This window comes from Heteronotia binoei, chromosome 19, assembly GCF_032191835.1.
Source record: "Heteronotia binoei isolate CCM8104 ecotype False Entrance Well chromosome 19, APGP_CSIRO_Hbin_v1, whole genome shotgun sequence".
NCBI lineage: Eukaryota > Metazoa > Chordata > Lepidosauria > Squamata > Gekkonidae > Heteronotia > Heteronotia binoei.
The window spans coordinates 31,744,111-31,771,988 of NC_083241.1; the positions used below are offsets into that span (position 1 = coordinate 31,744,111).

The 27,878-nt window shown below is 42.5% G+C and overlaps 1 protein-coding gene across 11 annotated transcripts in view; it reads left to right on the top strand.

Moving 5' to 3' along the window:
- Positions 1-27,878, top strand: part of NEO1 (neogenin 1) — a 156,906-nt gene that overhangs the window by 37,994 nt on the left and 91,034 nt on the right. For all 11 annotated transcript variants that reach the window (XM_060259786.1, XM_060259787.1, XM_060259778.1 and 8 more), the window contains exon 2: positions 23,566-23,883. In XM_060259786.1, the coding sequence (XP_060115769.1) occupies positions 23,566-23,883 (318 nt within the window). The remainder of the gene's footprint in view (positions 1-23,565; positions 23,884-27,878) is intronic.

Consider the following 27,878-nt stretch of genomic DNA (forward strand, 5'->3'; position numbering starts at 1 on the left):
GTGTAAGTATAAAAACACACACACACAGGTTTTTTTATAAATCATCTTCCCACAAAGAAATTATTATCTGTTCTTGTGTTCAGTTTGACAAATTCTTTTGGACACAGAAATTAGAAGTAGTATTTAAATTCATCATTCCCCATAAAGTTGTCAAAGTTTCAGCATATTTTGAAAATTGCTTCTTCATGAAAAGCAGGCAAGCAGCTGAATGGTCAGTGCAGATTTGCTAACCGTCTTGAATGCAATGTATAATCAGGTAACTGTACTCAAAATTGCAAGTACTCTTTTGTTTCTGGTGATTCTTGCATTTTAGATTGTACAAATGCAAGAATTTTAAGTGCCCATTTTCAGCTACTTTGGCATACAAATTGTTGCTCTACAGATTAAAGCAAACAGTAAATTTTCAATAAAGCAACAGGGAGAACAAGTCTTGTTGATGATACAGTAGCCCTTTTCATGATATTTACACAGGACTGTAGAATTCCCAGAAGAACCTGAAATAATGCCCAGCTGACGCAAAAATGTCAACAATATGCTTCTAGCTTTGCCACTGGGATAACATTTCATTCCCTTTCCTGCAATTTTTCACCTACCAGAAACAGTCTGTCACACCATTAATGATGAAAGAATTCTGATACAAAACATCTTCCAGGTTTCATAAAGGGTTGGATATCATAGGAAGAACAATGCAGTAAGTTATTTCATTCTCAGGTTCACAAAAAACCTAATATTCTACAAAAAATAACTTCAGAGAAAGGCATCATAAAATAATGTCCCACTGATAAGAGATAACTGTGATAAGAGAAACTGTTTCTCAGCAGTAAATGGGCTTTCAATTAATTTTGTTTATAACAATATCAATTAGGATCACTGGAAAAAGAACTGGTGACAGTCTGTTAATTTCACTTGGGGTGAAAGCTGATGAAAAAAAATGAGAAAAGGAGGGGCACCAGTTTTAAACTGTACCCGCTATATAAGGTGTAGAACAAGAAATCAAGTTCATAAAAGCTTTATTATAGAAACCAGCTGTGTTGGAACTATATAATGATGAGTCTTTTTGAATGTATGTAGTTGTGATGTCTAAGTATCCTCCAAGCAATGTCAGATTGGTTAAAGGATGGCTTATAGAAGGAAGGGAACATTTTTGTGGTTTATCTCAATGAAGAGGAGAGTACCAATTGTGCAAAAAGCTTGCATGCACACAGGTGGCTGGTATTGTTCAGTGCATTTCACAGGGCTATATTCATGCAGCCCCGACTTCTTGTATTAGCTGGGGGCTTGTGAGTGTGTGTTTCCATGATTTGTCATTCAGTGAGGATGCCCTCTCACAGGAGCGGAGAAGATGTGTTAATGGCAGAGTGCATACTTGTGTGTTGAAAGTCCTAGGGGTGTTCTCACTTGAGAAGAGGAAGACACTCCAAGATGTAATGATACTCTCCTACCTACAATCCTTGGAGAGTTGCTGCCATTCACAGTGTTGGACCAAAGGTCTAACTCAATGGAAGGCAGCTCCATAATCGGAAGGAAGGAAGGATCAGTTTGCAGTTATGTAGGTTCCTGTTTTTTATATAAGTAGGGTTGCCAGCTTCTTGGTTCAGAAATACTGGGATATTTGAGGGTGGAGCCTGGAAGGAGTGGGGGTCTTAGGGAGGGAAGGGACCTTGGTAGGGTATAATGCTGTGCAATCCATCTTCCAAAGCAGTCATTTTCTCCAGGAGAAGTGGAATAAATGTTTTTAACTAAATAAGTGATTTGCGTAGTGTGGAGATCAGTTGTAATTCCAGGTGATCTCGAGCCCCCGCCTGGAGGATGGCCACTTCATAATTCTATTATAGACAAGATACTGACACTGGGGCTTTGGGGGTGGGGCAGCTAACATATAAATGCAGGAACAAAGTATGCAAGAGGTGAATTTCCGCTGTAATATTCCATCAGTCGACATGGTGAGTGAAGCTCCTGAATTAGGGACTGTTAGCTAAGAGCTTCTGATAGACCGCCTCTGAAGGAGCTGCCCAGTTCCCTTGAATATAATTGGATTTTGGCGCCATCTGGTGTCTGTGATCATGTATCAGAGCAAAGAGGGAACAAAGCCTTTGTGAAAAATTATAGTCTTTGTCCTACTTCCTGTTGCTTTGTTGTGCCTGATGAATTTGAATTGTTCCTGTCTTGTTTGATGCCACTAGCCGTATAGCATTGTGAAGTGATACTGATTTATAATGTTGCATGATTTGATCTTGGTTCTAAATGCCAACTCTGCTTCTTCCTTGCCTCTCTCAGGCTTTTTCCCTTGTGTTCTTGACCATGAAGACTTGGATTGCTAATGGAAGTTTTCAAAATGTTCTTTATCTGGAATTTGAAACTTCACAATTAAAAGTAAATGGTTATCATCTGTTAGAGAAAAAGTCCACAGCCTGTGTAAACCATATGTTCTCCCTCTGAGTAGGAGGACACCTTGTGGGTGATTCCTAACCTCCTTGCCAGGGAGGCAGGAAATGAAGTTTGTTCTTCCTGTTCCGTTAGGGGTCAGGTCACCCACTTCTCAGTTCTTTTCCTGCCTCAGAAGGGAGAGCATCTAGATCAGGCTTTGCCTTCACTTTGATTGTACTTTTCTTCTTCTATACTTTTTCTCTTTCTTTCCTCACACCAGCAATCTCCCCCCGGTTCCCTTTTCAAGACGGTTAGCCTCCTCAGCCAGTTAGGCATTTTTTCCTTGAGCGTGCTTTCAAAGCCATGGCAAAAAAAAAAAGGAACCCCTTTCACTTAGGAGTCACGTATGCCTCACAGCAACAAAAATGGCTTCCTTTCCGAGGGTGATTGGGAGCCGTTCAGTCTTGTTGGGGGAGACAGCGGAGCTGGCAAGACCCATAGTTGGCTTGCACGGACCTCCACAGTGCCGCTGCCATTTCGTGCTTCCACGAAAAAGGGCACCAAACGCGGCAGGCTTTCTAACGCTGTTTCGGGACACACCAGAACGTGGTCTGTGAGCACGGAGGAGGCAAGGGACTACAAAATGGCGTCCCAGCAGGGTGGTGAGCAATGCGACCAGGTTAGACAGTCCCCAGGGGGGTGATGGTAAAAATAGCCATGCTAATGAGCTTTCCTTCGTGGCTTGCTCACAAGGAGGCCATTCTGAATCGACCACTACCCCTACTCAAGTGGTTCTGCCTCCAGAGTTTTTTACACAGTTATCTGAGCAGATCTTAGAAGGCTTTTCAAAATGCTGTGACAAAAGGGGTAGGAGAAGACGCAGGTCCCCCGGTCCTCTTCTTACTTTCCCTCATCCTCCCGTTCTAGACAGAGACGCTCTGGGGGATCTCATTGGCCAACTAAGACTGCACAGAAGCAGACAGCTAGCCATGATAACTGAGATTTCTCCATGGGGGCAGCAAGCTCAGGGGGAGAGGAACAAAGTGCCAGAGAAGAAGGTGAATTCTCTTCAGAGGAAGAGTCAAACATTGAGGCTCCAGAACCTTTGGTTAGGTTCTTTAAGGCAGAGGATTATTCTTACTTGCTATCTAAAATGTTAATGGCACTAGACTTGCATGGTGATCCTGACGTAGATGAGGATCAAGAACATCAGTCTAAAAAGTGACACAAACAAGGGGATGCAGAATTTTTTCCTAAGCAGACCTCTGCAAGAAAAACCTTCTGCTTCCCACATTATTTTGAGAGACAAATGAGAACCGAGTGGCAAAAACCCCTGGCAAATAAGCAATATCCGGGCTTTCTCAAAAAGTTATACCACTTATATTCCTTCACAGAGCAATTTCTTAAGATCCCTTTGGTAGACGCACCAGTCACGGCATTGCAAAGTTCTTGTCTAGTATTAGAAGATGGCCAAGGTTTTCTAAAGGACAGCCTTGACAAAAAAGCAGACTTCGCTCTGCACAAAACTCATGAGGGTGCAGCAAAGGTTTTGAAGGCCTCCGCTGTGGGGTCTATGGTAGCCAGAGCGAGCATAGTCTGGATGAGAAAGTTAATTCAGATGTTACTTCAGGATAATTCAAAGGCTCTTGATGGGGCAAACAGGATCTTAAAAACTATATCTTTTCTTACTGATTCAACTTTGTATTCTATGGTCTTTGCGTCACGTGTAATCTCTTCTGCCTCAGTTGCCAGGTGCTCAGTGTGGCTTTGGGCTTGGTCGGCCGGCTCCCACTCCAAAAACATCTTTATAGCCTATCCTTTTCACGGTGGACATCTTTTTGGCAAGGACCTGGATTAGATCCTAGTAGAAACCAAGAATAAAAAGAAAGCAATGCCAAAGTTTCTACGCAAACAAGGCAGAAGACAACCTTTTTCTTCATCCTTTCGGACTCAACACACCTTGCCGAGGTCAAATCAGGACTTTTGTAGATCTTCCTGGAATCAAAAGTTTTCCTTTCGTAGACAAAATTTCTCAGAGATTCGGAAAAGCAGGCAGCAACCAGTCAGCTAGAGCTGACAGACTCCAAGCAAATCAAGGCACGACTATACCTATTTTCCAGTTGGAGCCCGTCTCTTACACTTTGTGGACCAATGGAGTGTTTCTCCTGCGGACAATGCCAAGAGATCGTCTCTGAGGGCTACAAAATAGAGTTCCACTCTAGTCCTCATCCTCGTTTTCTTCATTCTCCGACGCACAGAAACCCAAAGGAGATAAAAAGAACCATGGAAGCAATTCAACACCTCCTCGACATCAGAGCCATAGAGAGGATCCCAATACAGGAACATCAGCAAGGAGTACACTCAGTTTTCTTCACGGTCCCAAAAAAGTCGGGAGACTGGCGCTCTATATTGGATCTAAAATATGTGAACAAATTTGTTGTATCAAAACATTTCAGAATGGAAACCCTCAGGACTGTCGCAGAGGCCTTACAACCAAAGGAGCTGTTAACATCGATAGACCTCATAGAAGCTTACCTGCATGTACCAATTTTTCTGGGCCACAGGAGATTTCTACTTTTCTGTTACCAGGATCAACATTTTCAGTTTCGAGCTCTTCCATCGGCCTAGCGTCGGCACTGAGTGTGTTCACAAATATTTTAGTAACCCTGATTGTCATGCTCAGAGAGAAGGGCATTCGGATCCATCCTTATCTGGACGATATCCTCATCCAGGCTCCTTCGATGGACAGGGCCAACTCAGACACCCAGACAACAATCAACTGCCTCCAGTCTCTAGGATTTATGGTGAACATTCAGAAGAGATCTCTAACTCCAAGCCACTGCTTGGAACATCTGGGAGTGATATTGAATACAGAATCAACTCGTCTTTCCCTTCCAACTTCAAAGGTCATAAGGATCAGAGAGGCATCGATTGCTGTGGTCAAGAACAAGTTTTCCAACCTGATGAATCTGGCCCAGGCTACAGGGTCTTTTGTTCTCCACTATCAACACAGTTCAGTGGGGAAGGTTTCATGTGAGGGGACTACAGGAGTTTCTCTTACCCTATCAAACCAAAATATCTCAAAAAGTGGATATGCCTATCAGGGTTCCCCTTGCTGTCAAATCCAGCCTGCTCTGGTGCACGAAGACTTCCAACCTGTCCAGGGGGGAAATCTTCTGGATTCCAGAATGCATTCAGATATTCACAGATGCGAGCTTGTTGGGCTGGGGAGCCACCCTTCTGAACTCTCCCATTCAGGGAAGATGGTCTCAAGAGGAGTCACGACTACCTATCAACATCCTAGTTCTGCAAGCAGTATGGTTGGCATTGCTTCACTTCTCCCCTGCATTGTGCAAGACTCATGTACTAGTCAGGACAGACATTGCGACAAAAGCCTACATAAACAAGCAGGGGGGATCCAGATAGAAGAACCTTCACAGGGAATCTGGTCAGTTGTTCAAGTGGGCTCAAACATGTCTCTTATTGATCCAAGCAGAGCATGTGAAGGGAATGGACAACATCAGAGCGGACTGGCTGAGCCGCCAGGAGATAATGCAAGGAGAATGGTCGCTAAATCGAAAAGTGTTTCTTCAGGTGTTGAGACATCTCGGCCATCCTCAAGTGAATCTCTTTGCTTCCAGCACAAACTACCAGCTGAAACGTTTCTTCACCCGCTACCTGTGCAGAACGGCAGAGGCAATGGATGCCGTAACAGCTCCGTGGCCAGAGGAACTACTTTACACATTTCCTCCCATTCCACTCATACCCAGACTAATTCGGAGGATCAGGGAGATGAGAGCCGAGATCATCTTAATAGCTCCCTACTGGCCTCATCGTCCCTGGTTCACAGACCTACGGGAACTGTCTCTAGAACCTCCCCTGACTCTGCCTGCGAGAGAGGATCTTCTACAACAGGGTCCAATAGTTCATCCACGTCCAGGGTGGCTACATTTGACCGCGTGGCAGTTGAGAGGGACAGCTTACTACGACTAGGTTATTCTCAGTCTGTGACTAACACCATGATAGCATCTAGAAGACCATCTACACAGAGGATATATAACGTCACTTGGAAAGCCTTAGTTAGATGCGGACGAAGAAAGGGTGTCAACTACCTAAACCAAAGCTGGAAGAAGTCCTGGCCTTTCTTCAAGAAGGGTTATCTTTAGGGCTACATGCAGCAACCTTAAGAAGGCAAGTGGCAGCCTTAACTTTGGTCATTCCTAGAGTAGACAAGGTTCCTCTTTCTAAACATCCTCACATCTCACATTTTCTTAGGGGTGCGACGTCTCAACCTCCTCAAGTCCATAGGTTTCCCACATGGTGCTTAAATACAGTCTTTTCAGCGCTAATGAAGTCACCTTTTGAACCCATTACAGAATCGTCTATGGCGCATCTCAGGATGAAAACCCTGTTTCTAGTGGCAATAACATCAGAACGACGGGTTTCAGAGCTCAGGGCTCTATCAGTCAAGTCAGAGTTTTGTGTATTCGATAAAGATAAGGTGGTGTTAAGGACATATCCCACCTTCAGGCCCAAGGTTTCATCATCTTTCCATCTGGAACAAGAAATCTACTTGCCTACATTTTGTCCTCAGCCATCCTATCCAAGGGAAAAAAATCTGGCATACCTTGGACATGAGATGTGCCCCGAAGTGTTACATCCTTCGTACAGAGAAAATACGCAAAACAGACACACTCTTTATTAATTTTTCTCCACCTTATGTGGGAAAAAAGATTTCTACAGCTGCCGTCAGTAAAACTATCAGACTTTGCATTGCTGAGGTTCAAAACAAGATTCAAAACGTTCCTGTTGCTACGGGGATTACGGCACATACAGTGCGTAGTGCAGCTACCAGCGCGGCCCTGGCTAAGAGAGCATCGGTTGTGGAAGTTTGCAGGGCTGCCGCGTGGTCGTCTGTTTCTACTTTCATAAGACACTATAAGATTAATGCTTACTCTTCAGCGGGCACAGCCTTCAGCTGGTACGTACTGCAACAGGTGGTGGAGGAGGACAACATTTCCTCACCCTAATTGGGACACTGCTTTGGGATGTCCCAGAGGGGTCCTCCTACCTCAGAGGGAGAACGATCATTGGATACTTACCGTGAGGGATCCTTTTCCTCTGAGAACAGGAGGACACCTTGGCCCACCCAGGGTTGTTTTTCTCCTTCACCACCACACCTGTTTCTTTTGTTTAGAAAGTTCCAGTAGATAGAGGGCTAAATAGTATCTTAGCAGGCTTTTTAGTCAGATACAGCCTCAAAGTGCAACACAGCTAGGATATCACACTGTTCTTTATATTGGCTCTGATCCTAGTTTTCAGCTTTTCTCCATGAATACTGTCAAAGTTATTTCTTCCTGTTTTTTCTCGGTGTTATGGAGGGTTAGTTGATTGTTACTAACAGTTGTTTATTGAGGTATTAAGAAGTTACTGCTTATTGGAGTTCCAAACTGAGAAGTGGGTGACCCCAACAGAACAGGAAGAACAAACTTCATTTCTTGCCTCCCTGCAAGAAGGTTAGGAATCACCACAAGATGTCCTCCTGTCCTCAGAGGAGAAGGACCCCTCACGGTAAGTATCCAGTGGTCGTTCATGAGTTATGTAGATAGATGCTTGAATGCCTCTTGAGTAATTGTCCATGGCTAGCTTCTATCTTGGAGTAATATGTTACAGGTTTTGCATAGTAATTATGGAGCGGGTCTTATAGACTATATGAACTGAAACAGTATGTCTCAAAGTTAAGTGCAGTGGTACATAAAGACTTCACAGCTTGGGCATTGATCCTTTGAGTACTTTGTATATGCAGTGGGAAAAGGTAATGGGAAGGATGCACTTGAGAACATATCTCTTTATTTCCCTCACCAATATGCAGATGACACCCAACTCTATCTGCTGATGGACGGCCGGCCTGGCTGCGTCCCTGAAAATTTAGACCGGGCCTTGCAGGACATGGCAATGTGGTTGAGGGGGAGCGGGCTGAAATTGAATCCAGCGAAGACAGAAGTCCTTTGTCTGGGTCGGGGCGCCTGGGAAGGGGAAATACCTCTCCCGGTCTTCGACGGGGCGCCGCTGAAAGCGGCGCACCGGGTCAGGAGTCTGGGAGTTCTACTGGAGCCTTCTTTATCAATGGAGGCCCAGATTGCAGCCACTTCCAAGTCAGCCTTTTTTCACCTGAGGCGGGCAAGGCAGTTGGCTCCCTTCCTAGAGCGCCAAGACCTGGCAACGGTACTTCACGCAACGGTCACCTCGAGACTGGATTACTGTAATGCCCTCTACATGGGGCTGCCTCTGTACCGAACCCGGAAGCTGCAGCTGGTGCAGAATGCAGCGGCCAGACTGTTGTTGGGGCTCCCTAAATGGGAGCACATACAGCCTGGGCTGCGCGAGCTGCACTGGCTGCCAGTTATATACCGGGTTCGTTACAAAGTGCTGGTCATTACCTTTAAAGCCCTATATGGTCGAGGACCTGTCTACCTTAGGGACCGTCTCTCCCCATACGAACCCCAGAGAGCACTGAGGTCAGCTGGAAAAAACTTGTTGACCACCCCCGGACCGAAAGAGGTGAAGCTGCAATGTACCCGTAACCGGGCCTTCTCCTCTGCAGCCCCGAACCTATGGAACCAACTTCCAGAGGAAATGCGGGCCCTGCGGGACCTTGAACAATTCCGCAGGGCCTGCAAGACCTTCCTCTTCCGACTGGCTTTCGCTGACGAAGAAAGAAATTGCTAATGACTACCGCCATTATAAAAGCACAACTAGCATTAGCACTTTTATTAACTTAATTAAGTGATTTTAAACCTATCAGAATTTTTAATGTTTAATGTTAATGTAACCTTGTCTTTTGTATAAGGGAAACTGAATGATGTTGTTAGCCGCCCTGAGCCTGCTCCGGCGGGGAGGGCGGGATATAAATAAAATTACCTACCTACCTACCTACCTACCTCACAGCAAAACAAAAAACAACTCCCCTCCCCCCAAAAAGCCCAAAGTCAGTTAAAGGCTCTGGTTCTCAGAATGGTACTGGAATGTCAGATACTGGGAGAACTTCCTTTATTCCTACACAAATTCATATTCTGGACTAGGGAAATTTCCCCACAGAATTTAAACCGCTTAATGAGTAAAGTGTGTGTAAATTTAGGATATGAATTAATTCTTCCTTCCTTGCAGGCATCTGCTTCCATCCATGGCTGCTGAGCTAGAGAAACAAAATTCCAGGAATCAAGAACACTCTGAGGTTTTGGGGGGCCAGGCAAAGTGCTGCTGGAGGATAGTAGTAGAGTATGGCTTGCGAGCAAGCATCTTGCATGTATTTTGAATGCAAAGGGAACAGGCAGTCTTCAAGGGAAGCTCCATGTAGAGTGCATTGCAGTAATATAACCTAGACCTTGGGTGTCAAACATGCGGCCCACGGGCCACATCAAGGCTTGCAGAGGGCTTCAATCAGGCCCTCCAGCTACTGGCTGTCATCTGCTTCATTTTCCCTTGCCTGCTTTTTTCGGTTGCCATTTTGTGTTTCTCCCCCGACAGGCCAGAGCAGCAAAGCAATCTTTCCCTCTCCCCCCTCCCTTTTCCCAAAGGGAGAAGGAGGGAGAAGCATCCTCAGCCAATGAGGAAACTTGACTTTATAGCTGTGCTGGGTGATTAAGTTTGCCAGGTTCAATTAATCACCCTGTAGAGCTACTGAGACAAGCCTCTGTTCCTTCTAATAAGTGGCTGAGGCTTCTCCCCCTCCTCGTGCCCCAGGGAAGGAATGAAAGAGCCAGAGCTTCCTTTGCCCATTCCCCACCATCAGGCAGCTACAAAGAATGCTTTTAAGACTATCAACGTTTTAGTGAAAGTATGAGCTTTTTGCCTTGCTACAGAGAGAGAGAGAGAGTTTTGTTGGGCTTGTAACTGGATTCCCCTCCTCTTTTCCACTGTACTCATGCCCTCCAGTCTTTCTCAATGGGAAAGCATGTGAACTATGCAGAAGAGAAATATCAGCATTTGGCTGAGAGTGTTTTCCACCCCAGGTTTACCCAGCAAATTTTCCTTATTTTTTTTCTATCACTTTTTCCTTTGATTGGGGGTCTTGAATTTAGACTTCCCAGATAGTAGGCTTACACTGACCACTGTACATGGCTGTTTCTCTGTTCTTGTAGTTGTTTTTGGAGGGGAAGTTGTATTTTTTTTTTAGTTGCAGTCATTTTTGGGGGGGAAATTATAGTTTTGTAGACAAGCACATAGCCCTCAGTCTGTGCCATGGTGCCTTCACATGTTCTTGACTAGTACTTGAAACAACTTCTGTACAAAAGCTCACAATGCCCAGTTGCTTCATGTTCCTCTGGGTCTTAGGCTCAAAGCATTGACCATGAGATGTCTGTAATGAATGTCAGTGAATCAAAAGTTAAGTTTGCAGCTTACAGATGTGCACACCTATTCAAGACTGGTATAGCACAGACATTGTCTGCAGTTTTTAATGCAATAATTCATAGCAAGAAGTGACATTTATCAGACTGTAAAACAAAATATTGCAAGTGTGCTAATATTTTAAGCATGTTTTATTTGAAGCAAAATAAAATCTTTGTGTGTCTGTGCCCTTTATAAAGTTTATATGTCCGCTACCTGGCATTACATTTTATGATACACATGGCTCGGCCCGACAAGGTCTCATTTTTGTCAAATCAGGCCCTCATAACAAATGAGTTCAACACCTCTGATCTAGACATTACAGGACGTGGCAAGATTTTTCCCACCCAGGAAGGGCTACGGAAGGCTCACCAGCTGAAACTGGTGAAAAATACTCCTGGCCGCTATTATATGTCCAGTAACACCTCCAGTCTACAAGCTTGCTCCTTTAAGGGGAGTGCAGCCCCATCCAGAATAGGAGATATCCCATGTATTTGGTCAAACTCTGTCTCTCCTCCCCTCCCCCGCAGTAGTGCCTGCATTTTGTTGGGATTAAGTTTCAGTTTGTTCTCCCTCATCCATCCCCAAACTGCCTCCAGGCACCTGTTCACATTTTCAACAGCCTCCATGGGATCTACTGGAAGCAAGAGATAGAGCTGAGTGCATCTGCATCATATTGGTGGCAGTTCAGTCCAGATGTCTGGGTGACCTCTCCCAGAGGCTTTTATGCTTGTGATGAAAAGCACGAGGGACAAGATAGAACATTACAGGAGGCCAAAGGGCAGAGCAGCAGGCCCCCAGCACCACACTCTGAAATCTACCTTCAAGGTCGGACTGAAACCAATGCAGAACACTGTCTCCCAGTTGTAGCCTGGAAAGGCATCATGATCAATGGTAGCAAAAGCCACTTAGAGGTTCAGGAGAATTAACAGGATCTCAGTCCCCTAGCCCATCTCCTGGTTCAGGTCGTTCACCAGAGAGCCAAAGGCTATTTCAGTCCCATGACCAGACCTAAAACCAGCTTGGAATGGGTCCAAACATTCCATTTCATTCAGGAATCCCTGAAGTTGCCCAGTTAATGCACATTCAGTTCATCTTAAGTGGAAGACATGCTTTTGTTGCAACAGAAGCCACATCCATATGCTGAATAACACAATAAATGTTTGGGTTTTTTTTTAAAAAAAGGAATCTCGAAACGTGTACTGATTATTTCTGGAAATCATGTTGGACTTCTTTGATATATCATGGAGGACTTCTTTGATATATCATGGACTCTGGACCTTGTTGATATTTTTGTGATTAAAAAGGACTACTTACACGATTGCTTGTTTGTGATTTCCCCCCTATGTTACAAATGTTATGAATGAGATAGTCTATTGTTATAGGCGTTGTGTCATTTCACTAATTTATAATTTTAAAATCCACATACATTTCTCATTAAAAAAGCTTCATCCTGTTCTATATAATACTTTAAAAGATGGACACTTTTTGTCATTGTATTTTTGTCATGTTGAAAATCTATTTTTTAAATTTAAAAAAACCCCTAAACCTTTGGCACCTTTTTGTTGCTGAATCATTTGTAGCAAATATGCTCATTTAACTTCATTCAGTAGAGGTTGTCAGTGTCTTGTTTCCCCCCTCCCAATTATTCCACATGCAAGGTAAATAATGGAATTTGCAGAATATAATGTATGGCTTGTGATCAAGATTTGTCCTTAAAGTTGGTTGGTATCCTTCCTTTGGTGTAGGGTGTTGTTAATAAAGTATAATGTGTTTCAGGGAATGTCAGAATTCAGTTATATTGGCAGTCTTGCAAATAATAATTGTAAATAACCTTCTGAATCTCTTCATTAGTGATTTTTAATTTCACAACACATAAATGCATTAGCAGGCCAAAACCAGAGTGCTGTTCCTTTTAACTAACAGCTAAATCAGTCTTGTCTAAAAATTGACAACCTGTATTTAGGTTTCTTGGCACTAATTAAAGAACGTGCTCCTGAGCCACCCATACAGAGTTCTCTATTGAAAACCATAATTTCCCTTGTTAAGGAGAAGAGGGAGAGGTTGCACGTTTATCCTGGTATCCTAGGCAATTAGCACTCAATCAATGTCATCTGCTTCATTGGTATTATAAAAGGACATCTACCCATAGGCTGGTTTTTTTCAGAAAGCCACAACTTTCCAAGCCGTTCTGCTTGTCAAAAGAGCTTTCTTTGAAAAACAGAAGCATGCTGATTTGTAAATCTATAGCCAGATGGAAAAGGACCAGTACTTCCCTTCTCAGGGTACTTGGTTGGTACAAGCTTTGTTTCTTTTAGTAAGGTTTAGGTTGTTTTATGTAAGCGCCTTCATTTTTGTGTAATTTTGTTAAAACATCTATATTTTAATAATACCATACATGTAAGGGCTAACACATATTTTGAATCTGATATTTTGTTTTATTGTGCATTTATTTACAAAGTTGCAATATCTGCCACATATTTTTCCGATCCTTTCTCCTGGGAGCTCCTTGTTTTCACCTCCTCACAACGGCCCTAAAGGGGGCTTAGGGGTGCGTGTGTGTGTGTGTGTGTGTGTGTGAAAGAGAGAGAGAGAGATGCTAGGCTACGTATGTGACTGGCCCAAGGTTATTCAGGGAGTGTCATAGGAGATGTTGAAACCATAATGGTCCCAATTGTAATTCTGCATACCAGCTACTACACTACACTGCCTCACAGTGAAACATAAAATATTTAACAGCCTCAAAGAAATTTAATTTAAATTTTCTGGATTTTCTGGGGTCTCAAAGCAGCTCTCTAAAATATAAACAATAACAGTACATTGCTGTTAACAAATTAAAACAGAGAGTTAAATCAAGAGCATGAAAAGGAGATGGTGCTAAAACAGTAATCTCTTATTTCCATTACTTTCTGGTGAAATAGGAAAGGAATGATCTGGAACCTTTGTTGCTTAGGACTTGAAAAACAGCTATCCAATGGAATAAATGTGTTCGTAATTCAGGGAACAGTTTTCCAGATCCAAAGGAATAAAAGCGTGCTTAAAACCTGAATCAAAGGGTTTTTGTCTCTTCCAAGATCTACCAGTTCTTAACCACCAGAAACCAACCACAGCAAATATTCAGGACAGATGAGGCACTTCTCTGTTTACTGGTACTCATGCCATTGGAAGTAGAGCAACCTGAAACTTCCTAGCTCTATGCTCCCACTTCAGTATACCCTTCCCTTAAAAAAAAAATATCCTTGAATGTGTGTGTTATTTCTTTTTAAATGCTTTGTTAGCTTTACTATTGTGCACAATACTGGGAACCTGGACCACTTGGGAAAGATCTATTGAGAATTTCCTCCTTTCCTTAAAAAAAAAAAAGGCTTTCAGAAGACCAAAATCTACCAGAGGCACTTGGCCTTTGACAGTTAATGAGCCTGCAGTTCACTGCCTAGGGCCTTATTTGAGCTGTGTTAACAGGAGTTGGGACACTGCAATAGCAGGAGCCAAGGCTCTTCCTCACAGTGGCATGGCCATCGTGGCTGGCCTGACTGCCAGGCCAGATGCAAGAGTGGAAGATGAAGGATGGCTCTGTGTGTGTGCATGCGGGGGCGGGGGGGGGGGGCGTGGATTAAACCCTCACTGCACTTCTGAGCCAGTCTGAAATCTGTGTGGGAGTTTGGTGAGCAAACATCTTCAGGCTTCTGTTTCTTGCTGTTTATGTCTGAAAATGATGTTAGGTCAAGATAGGTAGCTGTGTTATTCTGTCTGTAGCCGAAGAAAAGAGCAAGAGTCCAGGAGCACCTTAAAGTTTATCAAAATTTGTGGCGGGGCATGAGCTTTTTTTGAGTAACTGCTCACTTTTTCAGAACAGCAAGCTATGAATCACAAAAGCCTCTACCCTGCCACAATGTTTGTTAGTCTTTAGAAGAAGATGATTATATTGGATTTATACCCTACCTTTCCCTCAGAATGGCTTACAATCTCCTTCCCTTCCTCTCCGCACAACAATTAGAGTCTGCGCTCTTAACCGCTACCACCAAACTGGCTCCTTAAGATGCTCCTGGACTCTTACTCTTTTTTGCAGAAAATGGTATGTTTGGGTTTTATTGTAACAGCTGTTGCCTACCTTGTATTTTGGTATGGGGGAAAGCTGGAATATGTATACTTTATAAATACAATAAAATCTGGTGTCTTTTACTTCGCATTTTACAGCTGGGCAGTATCTCTTTCTCTTACCATTTTTTCCAGTATTTGGGAACTGGAGTGGGGGTCCAGTTCTGTTCACTGTCAAGCTGTTTCAGTATGCATATTACATTTTATATATACCTGCTATATTTCTATTGAAATACAGGCCTTCTTCAATATGGCTGATCACACAGACACCTTTTTTTTTTGCTACGATGTCACAAGTAAAGAGATTGAAGATATGATTACAGTGTTGAAGAACAATTTTTTTTACCTCTTTAATGAAAGTTTTGTTCATGCCAGGGAGCAAGAATGATTGCAATCAAAACCTGAGCTAGATTGTACACTGCTTGGAATCATACAGTCAAATTTTTCTTATGAATTAAGACACTACATTTTTCACTTCCCAGTTCTCAAATACTGATTGGTGTGAAAACACAAATTTGGATCAAGGAATTGCTAGCATCATTGGAGAGTACTTTTACAAGTTATTTAAATTGGCTCATTTCTTTTGGTGCATGCATTCTTCCTTCCTGAAATGTCTGTCTGTCATTGCAGAACCTCTTGGAAATTGTAGTATGAGGGACAGAGGAACTGAAATTCCTTGCACTGACTTGGTTGAGAGGAGCTTACATATGCAGTTGATTCCTATATAACAGGGGTGTCAAACTCAATTCTTATGAGGGCCAGATCTGACCTAAATGAGACATTGTCGGGCTGGGCTGGGCTGTGTTGGGCCAGGCCATGTGTATACCTATTTAAGATTAGGTGGCAGAGATATACTCTTTTTAAAGGATACAGACAAACTCAACTAAATATTTTTTTAAAAAAAACCCCTTAAAATAAAGCATGCTTAAAACATTAGCACTTGTTGGTCTTAAAGGTGCTTTTTTGTATTTCTCCCGTGGGATCTGGGGAACTGGACAAAGGAAGATCTGGCTCTTTCCCTCCCTCCCCAGGGGCCCAGGAGGGGGAGGAGCCTCAACCAATGGAGAAAATCGAGGCTTTGCTCTGTAGCTCCTGAGCAATTGACCAAGCCTTGCAAAGCAAGTTGAGATGCAGAAGGAAGCAAGAGAGAGGGAGAAGGAAGCAGACAAGGGCCAGTTGCTCAGAGGCCTGATAGGAGCCCTCCAGAGGCCTGATTCAGCCCCCGGGCTGCATGTTTGACATCCCTGTTATATTAGTTGTGACATAATGGTTTTTGCCATATAGTCAGATTTCTGACTTGGGTACCCCAGGCTAGCCTGATCTCATTAGATCTCAGAAGCTAAACAGGGTCAGCCCTGGCTCGTATTTGGATGGGAGACCTTCAAGGAATACCAGATTCAAGATGCGGAGGCAGGCAATGTCAAACTACCTTTGAATGTCGCTTGACTTGAAAACCCCACAGGGTTGCCATAAGTCAACTTGATTTAATGGCATGTACCTGCACCATCAAATTTCTGACTGTATATTACTTACAATTATCTACCATGTATGTAAAGCTTACTTTATCCCTTATTTTTGTGGACGCAGAGAAGGCCTTTGTTTTCTGGAGGGAAGGCAGCACAGTATAGCCCCATCTCATAAGAACTCAGAAGCTAAGCAGGGTCAGTATGTGGAAGGAAACGAACCAAGGAGGACTCTGCAGAGGAAAGCAATGGCCAACCACCCTTGCTTTGCACTTGCCTTGAAAGCCCCTTGCTGGGGTAGTCTTGTTGGCTGCAACAATTGCAGTTTGCACACACCAGGAGCATTTTTTTCGGAATAAAAACCTTTATTCATACAACAGAAATGAAATATAGTGTGTAGCTTGGTTACAATGCTTTACAAACAAAATACATTACAATTAAAATTAAACTATATGTTCTTTTCACACAATATATGAATAACTAGAGAGTATAGATAAAATTTATTTTATTTTATTGGATTTGTATCCCGCCCTCCCTGCCGAAGCAGGCTCAGGGCGGCTTACAACAATAAAAACATTTACAAAGAGGTTGTGATCCTTAATGGAGACACTTATTTCAATTGCTAAAAACAAAATTATTTTAAAAACTAGCATTTTCACATTGAGTGGTATTACCTTGTTATTTGCCAGATATTCCACAATTGGAAACCACACTGATACAAATTCTGATTCATACTTTTCCAGTGTCAATGACTGTATATTAACTGATATCTTATTTATTACAAAGTGTTCCCATAATTGATGTTGCCCTTCAGTCACTATTGATAATGAATGAATTTTCCAGGAACATTTCTATTACATACATTGAAATAAATGAAATTAGATCTTTGCTTCCTCTGAAGCACTGTGTAAATATTGGGAGGTATAGGTGAAAGTTAATTTTAGAGCTGGTGACTTCCTGTATCAGCAAGACTCTGTTGTCAACCCTTTCCCCATTCCTGTTCCCTTTTTCCATTGAACTGTGCAAAGAAACAGTGAGTTGCGGCACTGATATCACAAATTCAGTCCTTTCATGGATGATCCCATTTTACATTTAGCGGTTTGCAAGGTTTTACAGATGCTTCAGAAAACAATAATAGAATATAGCACTTCAGGTTTACTTTTGAAAACTCTTTATTAGCTGTGAATGAAAAGTCCAAAGTATATAATCTATCACCTTCTTGAAAATGAGCATGGAAAGTTTTGATCTTTCGTTTTTTTAAAAAAAGATAATCTGAAGTAAAATGTGTAATGGTTTTCTGTATTTCTCTAGATCCTCTGGGCACGTGGCCTTTTTAGCTGTGTGTCCCCTCAAATATCTCTTTAGTAGATGATGCCACCTACCTAGAGGTGACATTATGTTAAAAAGTTGCTATAAACCAGTCAGTAATTCGCTTACTATAGCCAACATGCACATATCAAGTACTGGGAAGGATTCCACCTCCTCTTTTCTCCTTTCTGGTAGAGTGAAAGCCCAGGATTGGCCAGGACAGCCAGAGCTGAGAGCTGCCATCACCCCAGCTGAATCCTCTCCCCACCATATGCGGATCCTGGGGCCAGCTTCTCAAGCGGTGTAGTCACTGCAGGCAGCCACTGGTAGTTCGGGTCTGTTGGACCTGGGGGAAAAAAAACAGGATTTCCAAAGTATTTGGAATTTCTGTTATTGGAATCTGGGATTTTTCAGAAATATCAGCACTTTTTTTTGGTCCAATAGACCTGAACTGAAAAATACTGTGGGGTTTTTTTTGGGGGGGGGGAGGGGACACATCCCTGTTAGTAACCCCAACATGAACACAAGCTAATAGGGATATTAAAAGGTGAAATCAAAGAATAAGGAAGGCAAAACAAAACAAGTTTCTTGCTTCCTTGTCAGGAGTTTGGCCAGCCCCCTGCTTGGAGATGAATCATAGTAGCTTTCCCACAGCAGATGCTTGGGCATATCAAAGGTGACAGACAACAAGGTTCTGCCTCTTATTTCAAGGGGTTCTTCAGAAAAATGGGAGTTTCTTTTGGGGCCTTTCAGAAAATGAGATATTCAAACTTTTTGCTCAAGAAGGATTGACTTAATAAACTATTTCATGAGGATCATGTTTCTTTGCACAGCCCCTTTTAACACAAGGGTCAAAGGAACCAGATGGGGTGCAAAGGGTAATCAGTGGGTGTCAAACTAGAGGCCATTCTCATGCCTCCCCCCATCCCTTAGTTGTCAGGTCAGTGTAGCTGATTGGCAGGTGTGATGTCTGTATGCTGATTTGTGCCCTCCTCCCATCTGGGACGTTTACATGCATCACTTATGTCCTCTAATGGAGTTTGTGGTTCAGCTGAAAACAAGGCGCTAATAGACTTGAATTTTGTACTACTGTTACTGCTACTACAAGCTACTGTGTCTACCCACCTGAAAGGGCTGTAAGATCATTGAGTTCATTGCTGAGTGGAGATCAGGAGCAGTAATTTTCCACAAAAATATTACCAAGTAATTATTTTGTGGGTGCACAATTTATTTTATTACTTTCATTTGTAGTCCTCCTTTCGCATTGGAGGCCAAGGTGGTTTACAAGTATGATAAAAACAGCCAGTAAGCTGACTACAACATATAACATCAGGCAGGCAGTAAACAGCTTATAAAATATGACAACATTTAAGAGGAAAGAATCTTGTTAAGGTGGAAGAAACCAAAGCACATGTAATCTCTGTTTAAGACAACAAGACCATGAGACTTTATCCCTAATAAAAGTGACTTTCTGGGCTAAGCCATTACACGCAGCTTTGCTCTTTTCTATAAGAATGCCCTCCTGAAGAATTCTGGTTTTGATATTTTTGTGAAAATAAATCTCCAGACTCAGTTCTGTAGATACAGCTAGAGCAGGGGTGTTTGAGAGCCGCAAGACATGAACATCAGATGTATGAGAGCAGGAAGGAAAGAAGGAAAATAGATGGGGAGGGAGGACGGAGGGAGAGGTGGAAATAAAGGAACTTTAACTGCATTCCCCAAGCCACCAGCTGGCTTGATTTGGGAAAGTGGTTTAAAGAGAAATGCCTGCTCCAAGCCAGTGGACAGGGCAGTGGGAGCTTTGAGAGCCACACAATATGTTTGAAAGAGCCACAGTTTGGCCACCCCTGAGCTAGAGTCTGATATAAGCTTTCAAGAGTCAAAGGTCCCTTCATCAGGTACCATAAGGAGCTGCTGTTCTTGAACCTCTCTGTTCTACTGCAGACCAGCACAGCTGCCCCCTGAAACAGAGTTTCTCCTTTCATTCACGTAAAGGAGAAACTCTGTAGATATTAATTCCTCTTTAAAATCTGCTTGCCAATATATCATAACGTATCTGATATACAGTATTTTGTACCTTTTTAGTCCTCAGTTTGTAAAAATGCTCATCTCCTTCCCCTCCCCCCCCATCCATCTGTATGTCTCTGTCCATCCAGGGCTGGATGTTCATTATTTGATAGGTTGCAAAGAAGACTTTTATGAAAGCTTTTTACTCCCCAGATAAAAATTATGGAAAATGATGCAGTGCACAAACAGTTTAAAATACCCTCAGTTCAACCAATAAGCATACAGTAGAAACTCAGGCAATAAGGGACTCGTTTGAGAATTGCAATGCTAGTAGGTTTACTTATTTAAATTGTCATTACTCTTGTATAAATTCCTACTGTGTGAAGAAATGGGAGATAATTTTTAGGTAGAAAAGGCTTATGACCATCAATTTGGTCTTCTATATACACTTTAATCTTTCATTCATGTAAAGGAGTAATCCTATAATGCCTTCACAAGCTTGTATCTCATTCCTCATATGTTATATTGTGTCTTTTTTTAAAAAAAACCCAAATTCTTCTATTCTATACTGAAGTATGCTTAAAGGGATTTAAAAAAAAATATCTTTCTATTCATGGTGGATTTACCCAAAATGACAATGGTACTTGGCGAGAATACTTCACAACGTTGGATTCACTTTGTGTTAATACTGTAAGGAGAGAATGGTCTTTGGTTTTGTCTTCCTTCCTTCCTGATACATCCACTTGGATTTTTTGTTATTCCCACCTCAAACACATCCAAAACAGAGCTGCTTATCTCTTCCTTGCCTTGATTGCTGATTAGATCCATCATCTTTGCCTGTCATCATTCAGCCTTCTTTCCTTTTGGTTTTCATGCTCAGTCTTTTGCCAAGTCATGCCACGTGTCTCTGCATAACATTGTAAATACAGTTCAAGGTCCTGGTCATAACCTTTAAAGTTCTTCATAACCTGGGATCCACATATTTGAAGGACCGTATCCTTCCCTAGGTTCCTGTGTGCCAACTGCTGTCTTCAGGCAGCCATCTCGTGGCTGTCCCACCATTTATGGTGGCCCATCTGGGATTGACCAGACTCCAAGCCTTCTCCATCGAGTTATTCTTACGCATCTTCTGTCTTCAAAAGGCCAGGTTCTTCAAGAGGCTGTTGGTTCAAATTTTAATCTTTGTCCACAAGATTGCAGTTGCTCTGCCAACCCTGTTGCGAGGTTTTTCATTTTGTTTTATTGCACCTTCTCTTGAGTCTCTTTAGCAGCAAGATGACAAGTTCTATAAATAATGAATGGACAAATGCTATTTTGATAGAAAGCACTACTGGAAGTGCATCCATCAGTCAGTTGCATAGTCTGTTTGATTTTACTAGCAAGGGCTTTAATTTCAGACTAGGAACCACAAGTGTATCAGGACGTCTTGTAGATGAAATTTTGGTATCTTGCAGGCTTTCATTGGCAACATGAACTCCAAAATAAGGTGCTGAATCAAGCCAGCCTGGGAGGATTTGAGCATTTCTACTTACTGAGAATACCTGATTGCCAAAGTTTCTGCCTGTTTGAGGAGCAGGTAGAAGGACATCCAGAGAAACCAAATAAATATTTTGGAAATGCTTTAAATTAGGTTGAGTTGCACTGAGCTATGCCTTAAATTATTCTATATCTGTTTTTTAAATTCTAACATGTGAAATGGACTGAGGGTGTAATACAGACCCTCAAAATAAATCTTTTCATACCCTCACACAAGAATATTATTTGATTATAGTTTTGCTTTTGTACAGTTTTGTTCTTTACAATCACATAATCTCAGGCAGAGAAATATTACTTGTGTGTTTGTCTTTCTGCCTAGTGAGAGTTTTGGGCCACTGCTTTTGTTGAACTATGTGTTTTACAGAAGTTTATGTGCAGAGTAATTAGCTAAAGTTTTCATTATTCACCATGGTTCTACACATTAATGGAAAGCTGTAAATTGGAGCTGATCTCAGGGTGGTACAAGTTGGAAGCCTACTGTGAATAACTGGGGGAGAGAGCAAGCTGGAAATCCTACCCTGACTCCAAATCTTGCCCTCCATAATTTTATAAGCTCTCAGGCTTGACTGGACTAATCTCTCTACCCCACCCCTTTCCCCTTTAGTGGACTGTCAAGATTCCATGCCTTCTGGAGCATACTAAATTCTCCTCAGGCCATCCCCCCTGCACTGGTTAAATGATAATGTCGTTTTTTTCTGTATACCTGGGGAGACCCTCAAATATTTATAGACTCTTACTTTGTCTGTGGGTGGCCTGGTTCTGCTGTCTTCATGGTTAGTATGAGGGCCAGCCACTTTCCTGCTAATTACAGTGATAAATCCACAGCCATACAGTGCTTCCGCAATTACAGTGTTGAGGCAAAAGCGATGGTAGTGAAGACCTTTGTGCAAGCAAGCTTTTAATATTCAGTCACCTGTTGTCATATATACAGTAGTAACTGCATTCCAGAATTCTCTTAAAAAATATGCTTTTGCATGGAGATATATAGCTGTCTGTATTTTTAACTGAGAACCAGGGTAGGTAGGAACTGATATTTTAGAATTTTTTGTTTACATTTTATTTGCAGAGGGCCCCATGCCTACCTAAAAACATAGAACAATTATTTTTTTATAAAGATATAGCTCTCCCTGTATCCAGGCCATCTTAAATAGCCCAGCCTAGTCTAATCTTGTCAGATCTCTAAGCAAGGTCTGCATCTAGGTGGGAGACCACCAAGGAATAGCAGGGTTGCTATACAGAGGCAGGCAATGGCAAACCACCTCTGAATGTCTCTTGCCTTGAAAATCCTATGGAGTTGCCATAAGTTAGCTGTGACTTGATGCCCCCCCTCCAGAGCTATCCATGAATTATGCAGCTCTATTGTGAAAATGCATTCAAGTTCCTATGTAGTGTAAAGTTGTATTTAAAAAAATAAGATTAAACACTTCTAGGAAATATACAGATCATATTTTGTATTAAACGATTATGTGGAGGATTTAGTCAAATCCCTTTAGCCAAAGAGAGAACTAAGCATATATATTACTCATAAAACCACAAACATTGCCTTACTGGATTAGACTACGACCCATATGGTCCAGTGTTCTTGATGGCAATAGGAGTTAGCTAGATTTTGTGGAGGTTTTGTTTTGTTTTGTTTTTAAGTTGGATGTGATAACAATTAACTCTCTTTGCCTCTAGCACATGCAAAGTATATTTATTTACCAATCATGGCTAGAGATTTCCAGAAGTTTTCCAGAAGAGACAATTTCCGGAAATTTCAAAGCCATGGGGGATGGGGTGGGGGAGAAGTAGCTGTAACCCATGCTACCTTGGTACATGCATCTTAATTTTTTCTCAGCTAAGAGGCTGAGAGAATAAGTTTGAAAACAATTTTTGTAATAGAGCAGATTGTACAAGGCTGTTTCCATTGAAATAATGCAATTATGACCACATTTTTGGATATCAAATTAACTTCCCTGTTTTGTTTTACACAGGAAAAAATGCTTTAACTAAATGTATGTAGATTTACATGTATGTAGATTTAATAGATTAAAAATACTGGGTTTATTTGTCTTTTTAAAAGTAACAACATTTTTAAACCACACTTGATCTCTGTCCACTTTGTATTCATATTATGTGTTCAAAGAAAAAATCAGATGCCACTGGGTAAGTGTGACTACTCTAAAAGTAGATCATAGGAGCTTGGTCAGTATTTACAGCTACTGATCAAGGTGTTGTTTGTAAGATGCACCTGTTAGATGTACATGGAGCATAATTTTTCTTGCAGATGTTTACAAGAAAAAGCAGATTTCTTTAGCAGTTACCATTAAGAGCATAAAACAGGATTAGACATTCGTGAATGAAACAGAATTCTCGGGAAACTCTAAAATAAGCCTTTTATTTTTCTTGTGGCCTACAGGACCCAGTGCGAGGACCTTCACTCAGTTTTATTTTACTGTGGAGCCAGCGGACACTCTGTCAGTCAGAGCCTCTTCTGTTATACTGAATTGCTCTGCGTACTGTGAGTCTCCTCCAAAAATCGAATGGAAAAAAGACGGGACTTTCTTGAACTTGGTGTCAGATGACAGACGTCAGCTGCTACCAGATGGATCCCTATTAATAAACAGTGTGGTGCATAGTAAGCACAATAAACCTGACGAGGGGCATTATCAGTGTGTTGCAACTGTGGAAAGCCTTGGGACCATTGTAAGCAGAACAGCAAAGCTCACAGTAGCAGGTAAGGGTTTTTGGTTTTTTTTTTTTTAACTTTCTAGCACTTTCCCCATATCAGCTGATAATTCCTGTGAGATATGTATATAAACCAGGAGTCAAGTTGCACACACGAAAGCTTACGTTCTGAATGAAAATTGTTTGGTCTTAAAGGTGAAACTTGACTCCTGCTTTGTTCTACTGCTTCAGACCAACACAGCTGCCCACGTGATCTATGTATATAAAATTATTGAATCTTCACCTTCCAGTTTATCCTCCTCTTTTCAGTACATCCTGTTATGTAGTTTTTGTACCGCTTAATGTGTCCTGTCAAAACTTACGCTGTGCTTCAGTTCTTTCTGGTGGTTCCAGATTACTACAATCTTAATGTACTGTTTTTTGAATGTCCCGTTTTGTTGATTGTCCGGTCTCCCTGTATGTAATCCACCTTGAGTCGCTGCAAGAAAGGTGAACTATAAATGATCTCAATCAATCAATACAATCATTCTTATGCTGGCAAAATACATTCTTAATCATTTTCTGTGTACCCACAACAGTGAGGTTTGAAGTTCCCTGTGATACTTTAGTATGCTTCACTGTGTGTGGGTTGTGACTGTGAGTCTGAAAGAATTCTGAAATGCTCAGGTAGGGTCCAGTCTTTATATTGGCATTTCTGCTTTTCCTTCATTCAGTAGAAGAGGCTTCTTCGTGGCTTCTGTGCAGTGCCATGTGGGATTGTGCTTGCATAGGCCTGCCTTGCAGATCTCTTTTCTAAAGCTCTTTAAAAAGTTTGGCGTGCTCAGCCCCATTCCCTCATGGTGGACAGGCTTCTTCCTGCCCAGCCAACGCATGACAGAGCAGGGCAAGTGCCCCTTTCCCGGCTCCTTTCTTTGCCGCTGTGGAGGTCAGAAGTCTTTGTTCTTTTCTGATCCTCAGGTTTTTCTTTAGTGATGTCCCCCTCTTTTCACTCTTCTTCCCTTAATCTCTACCTGTCTCTACCAGTTCTATTTGCAAGACGCTCCCTCCAAAGGATTGCTTGGACCAGACTTCCAAACTAAAAGCCGCTGTTTGGGAAAAGGCTTTAGCGGCTATAGGCAAAGATCAGACCCCTTCTTAGGAGTTGGAAATGGACCACCAGGCCTGGATTCTAGAATGTATGCAAAAGAACAAGATCACTGCAAGGTCCCTTTGCATCATTGGTCTACCTGCCAAGACCCACAAGCCTTGCCACTTCCTGAAATACATGACTCATTTGCATTAATAGCAATCCTATCAGTTTTAGCTGTCCTACCACAACTCTGTCTTGTGCCCTTCTTCCCATTTGTTCCAGTACCCTCAGGGCTAGAAGAACGGAGGGGGTTGGGGGGGCGCCACCTTCCATGTTTCTCAGGACATAGTTCTGCTGTGTTTTTCCCCTCCCCCACATCAGATAAGGGATGTGGATGGAGCACCTTCCATGGCAGTGACGTTGAACATGGGAAAGAGCAAGAGGTGGGAATGGCAAAGGGCTCCTCCTTTACCCTCTCCTGCTTGCTTTTCCTCTCCACACTTCTGTGTGTGTGTTCTCTGTTCTCTGTTATATTTCATATGCAGATTGTGCATTTTATATTAAGGAAGTTTGGAGTGGCACAACAACAGCAAGAAAGAGCTGAGAAACAAAAGAAAAAGAAACTGTAGCAGATTTAGAAGGGGGGAAAATTGGCTCGTGCAGCTGTTTCCTTCATTTTCCTAATGAACTGTTAGATAGCATTTCTTAGAATGTTTTCTTTGCTTAATAAAAAAGCCCAGTGTGATGATTTCGTTTTGATAGATGCTACCACAATCCAGAGATGTCTGGTGCCTTTTAGATTCAGACGTCATCTGCATTAGATTGTGCCTGCAGCTTGGGTGAACAATAACTCGGGGAACAAGTACTTTATTTTTATGTGGCATTATAAGTTTAGCTTTCTCAGCACGAGTGGTTTTGCTTGACAAACTCAATGGCTGGTCAGGGATGTAGCAAAGGGCTTTTACTGTCCTTAATGGGCTGGAATATCTCTAGCTTTGGAAATGTGACACCCATGAGAGCCTTGGGGGAGGGACAAAGACAGCTAATGTGCATCTGGAGAAGCAGAGGTGAGAATTTTTAGCTGGTCTAGAAGCTGGGGAGGTTGCTGGAGTCCATACTGTGTTTGAGTATGTGATGCAGGATTAGCAGCTGTTCTGTCTCCTGGTGGAATGCGCTTCCTTTCCCAGAATCCTGCTTGTTTGTACATCAACAGATGTTACAAGTAAAGCATAAGAATTTAGTGTTGGAGGGAAACTAAGCCCTGTAGTGATGTCCATGAACTCGCTTCTTGTGTGGGAATGCTTATAATTGATTTACAGCAATGTCTTGATTGTTATCCTCTCTGTTGTTGTTGTTGACATCATCATCTTCATAAATAGTCTGCTTTTCTCATCAGAACTGAAGGCAGATTACAAATATAAGAACTGGTCAGTCAGTAGGGAAGCAGATTACAAAACATTTACAAAACAGCAGAGACTTCTGGTAGAACAGAATAATGGAGTTGGGGCAGGGCAAACTGATAATAATATAATGTGATGGGGCTGGAAGTGAAGAATTGTTGTCTAAGGCCACAAATCAATCAATGTAGGATAAGGTCACTTCCTGAACTGATTCTCAGGATAGGTCAGGGGTGGGGAACCTCTGTCCTTAGGGCCGTGTCATCCGAAGCCATTTGAGACTGACCTCCCGGAGAGGCTCAAGTGGAGACTTTGTAAGCGCAGACAATACAGCATTAAGTTTCCATGTTGGAAAGCGTTGAAGTTGTGGCGGAGTCTTGAGCACCGCTACCTGCAGGAGAAGCTGGATATGTGGATGTTTGGTTAACTTGTAACCCCCTATGTGTGGAAAGACAGTAGAAAGTGCTGCTGTGTGTCTCCGTAATGTGGCCACCTTGAGTTCGGATTGTAATCCGTTTTGTAGAAAGGAAAGAATTGTGGATACTGACGGTTCCAGAGGGTTGAGGTTCTTGCATCTGGTCCAGTGAAGAAAAGCCTTCCAGGTTGTGTTGTAAATGCGAACCGTTGAAGGACGTCTAGAAGAAAGCAAAGTGACGTAACACCTCGGAGGAGTAGCCTAGCTGAGACAGATTTTGCTGCTCAATTTCCACGTGGTCAAGCATAGCCAGTCTGGATGAGGGTGCCAAACTGGACCATGCCTGAGCATGTTTGGCGATACTGAAAGTTGTAGGGGTTGCTTGACCACTAGTTCCATCAGTGCTGAGAACCAAGTCCAATGTGCTCAATGAGGTGCAACCAGAATCACTTTGGCTCTGAGTTGACATATGCATCGTATAGTTTTGGAGATGAGAGGAAATGGTGGAAACACAAATAGAAGAACCTGAGGCCATGGAGACGTCAGGGCATTGGTAGCTTCTGCCACTGGATGGTAAAACCTCGTTAAGAACCGAGGTAATTGATGGTTCTGGTTGGATGTGAAGAGATCCACTGCTGGTGAGTCAGTGCCTGCAAATGAGCTGGAACAGATCCAGAGAGACCATTTCCCTTCGTTGATCTGTTCCCTGCTTAACCTGTCCGCCTGGGTGTTGGATAGTCCCCTGATATGTTCTGCACGAATGGAAAGTAAATTCTTTTGAGACCATGATAGGATTGTCATGGTTTCCTGATGTAACGCACAAGATCTCGATCCCCTCTGCTTGTTGACATATGTTTTTGCTGCTATATTGTCTGTTTGTATCAACACGTATTGTGAAGACACCCTGGAATGAAAAGTCGTCAGCCCATGCCTGATAGCACACAGTTCCAAAACACTGATGGGAAGACCAGACGCCCCGTGCTGGAACCTCTTCCAGGATGGACCCCCATCCGTGCAGACTTGCATCTGTGAATATCTCCTGAACTACTGGAGTATAGAAGACTTTGCCCTGGAGTAGATTGTCCGAAATTGTCCACCACGTAGACTGTGCTTGACCTTGGTTGGAACTAATAACGACAGCTGTTTCTGCTCCATGATGGCAA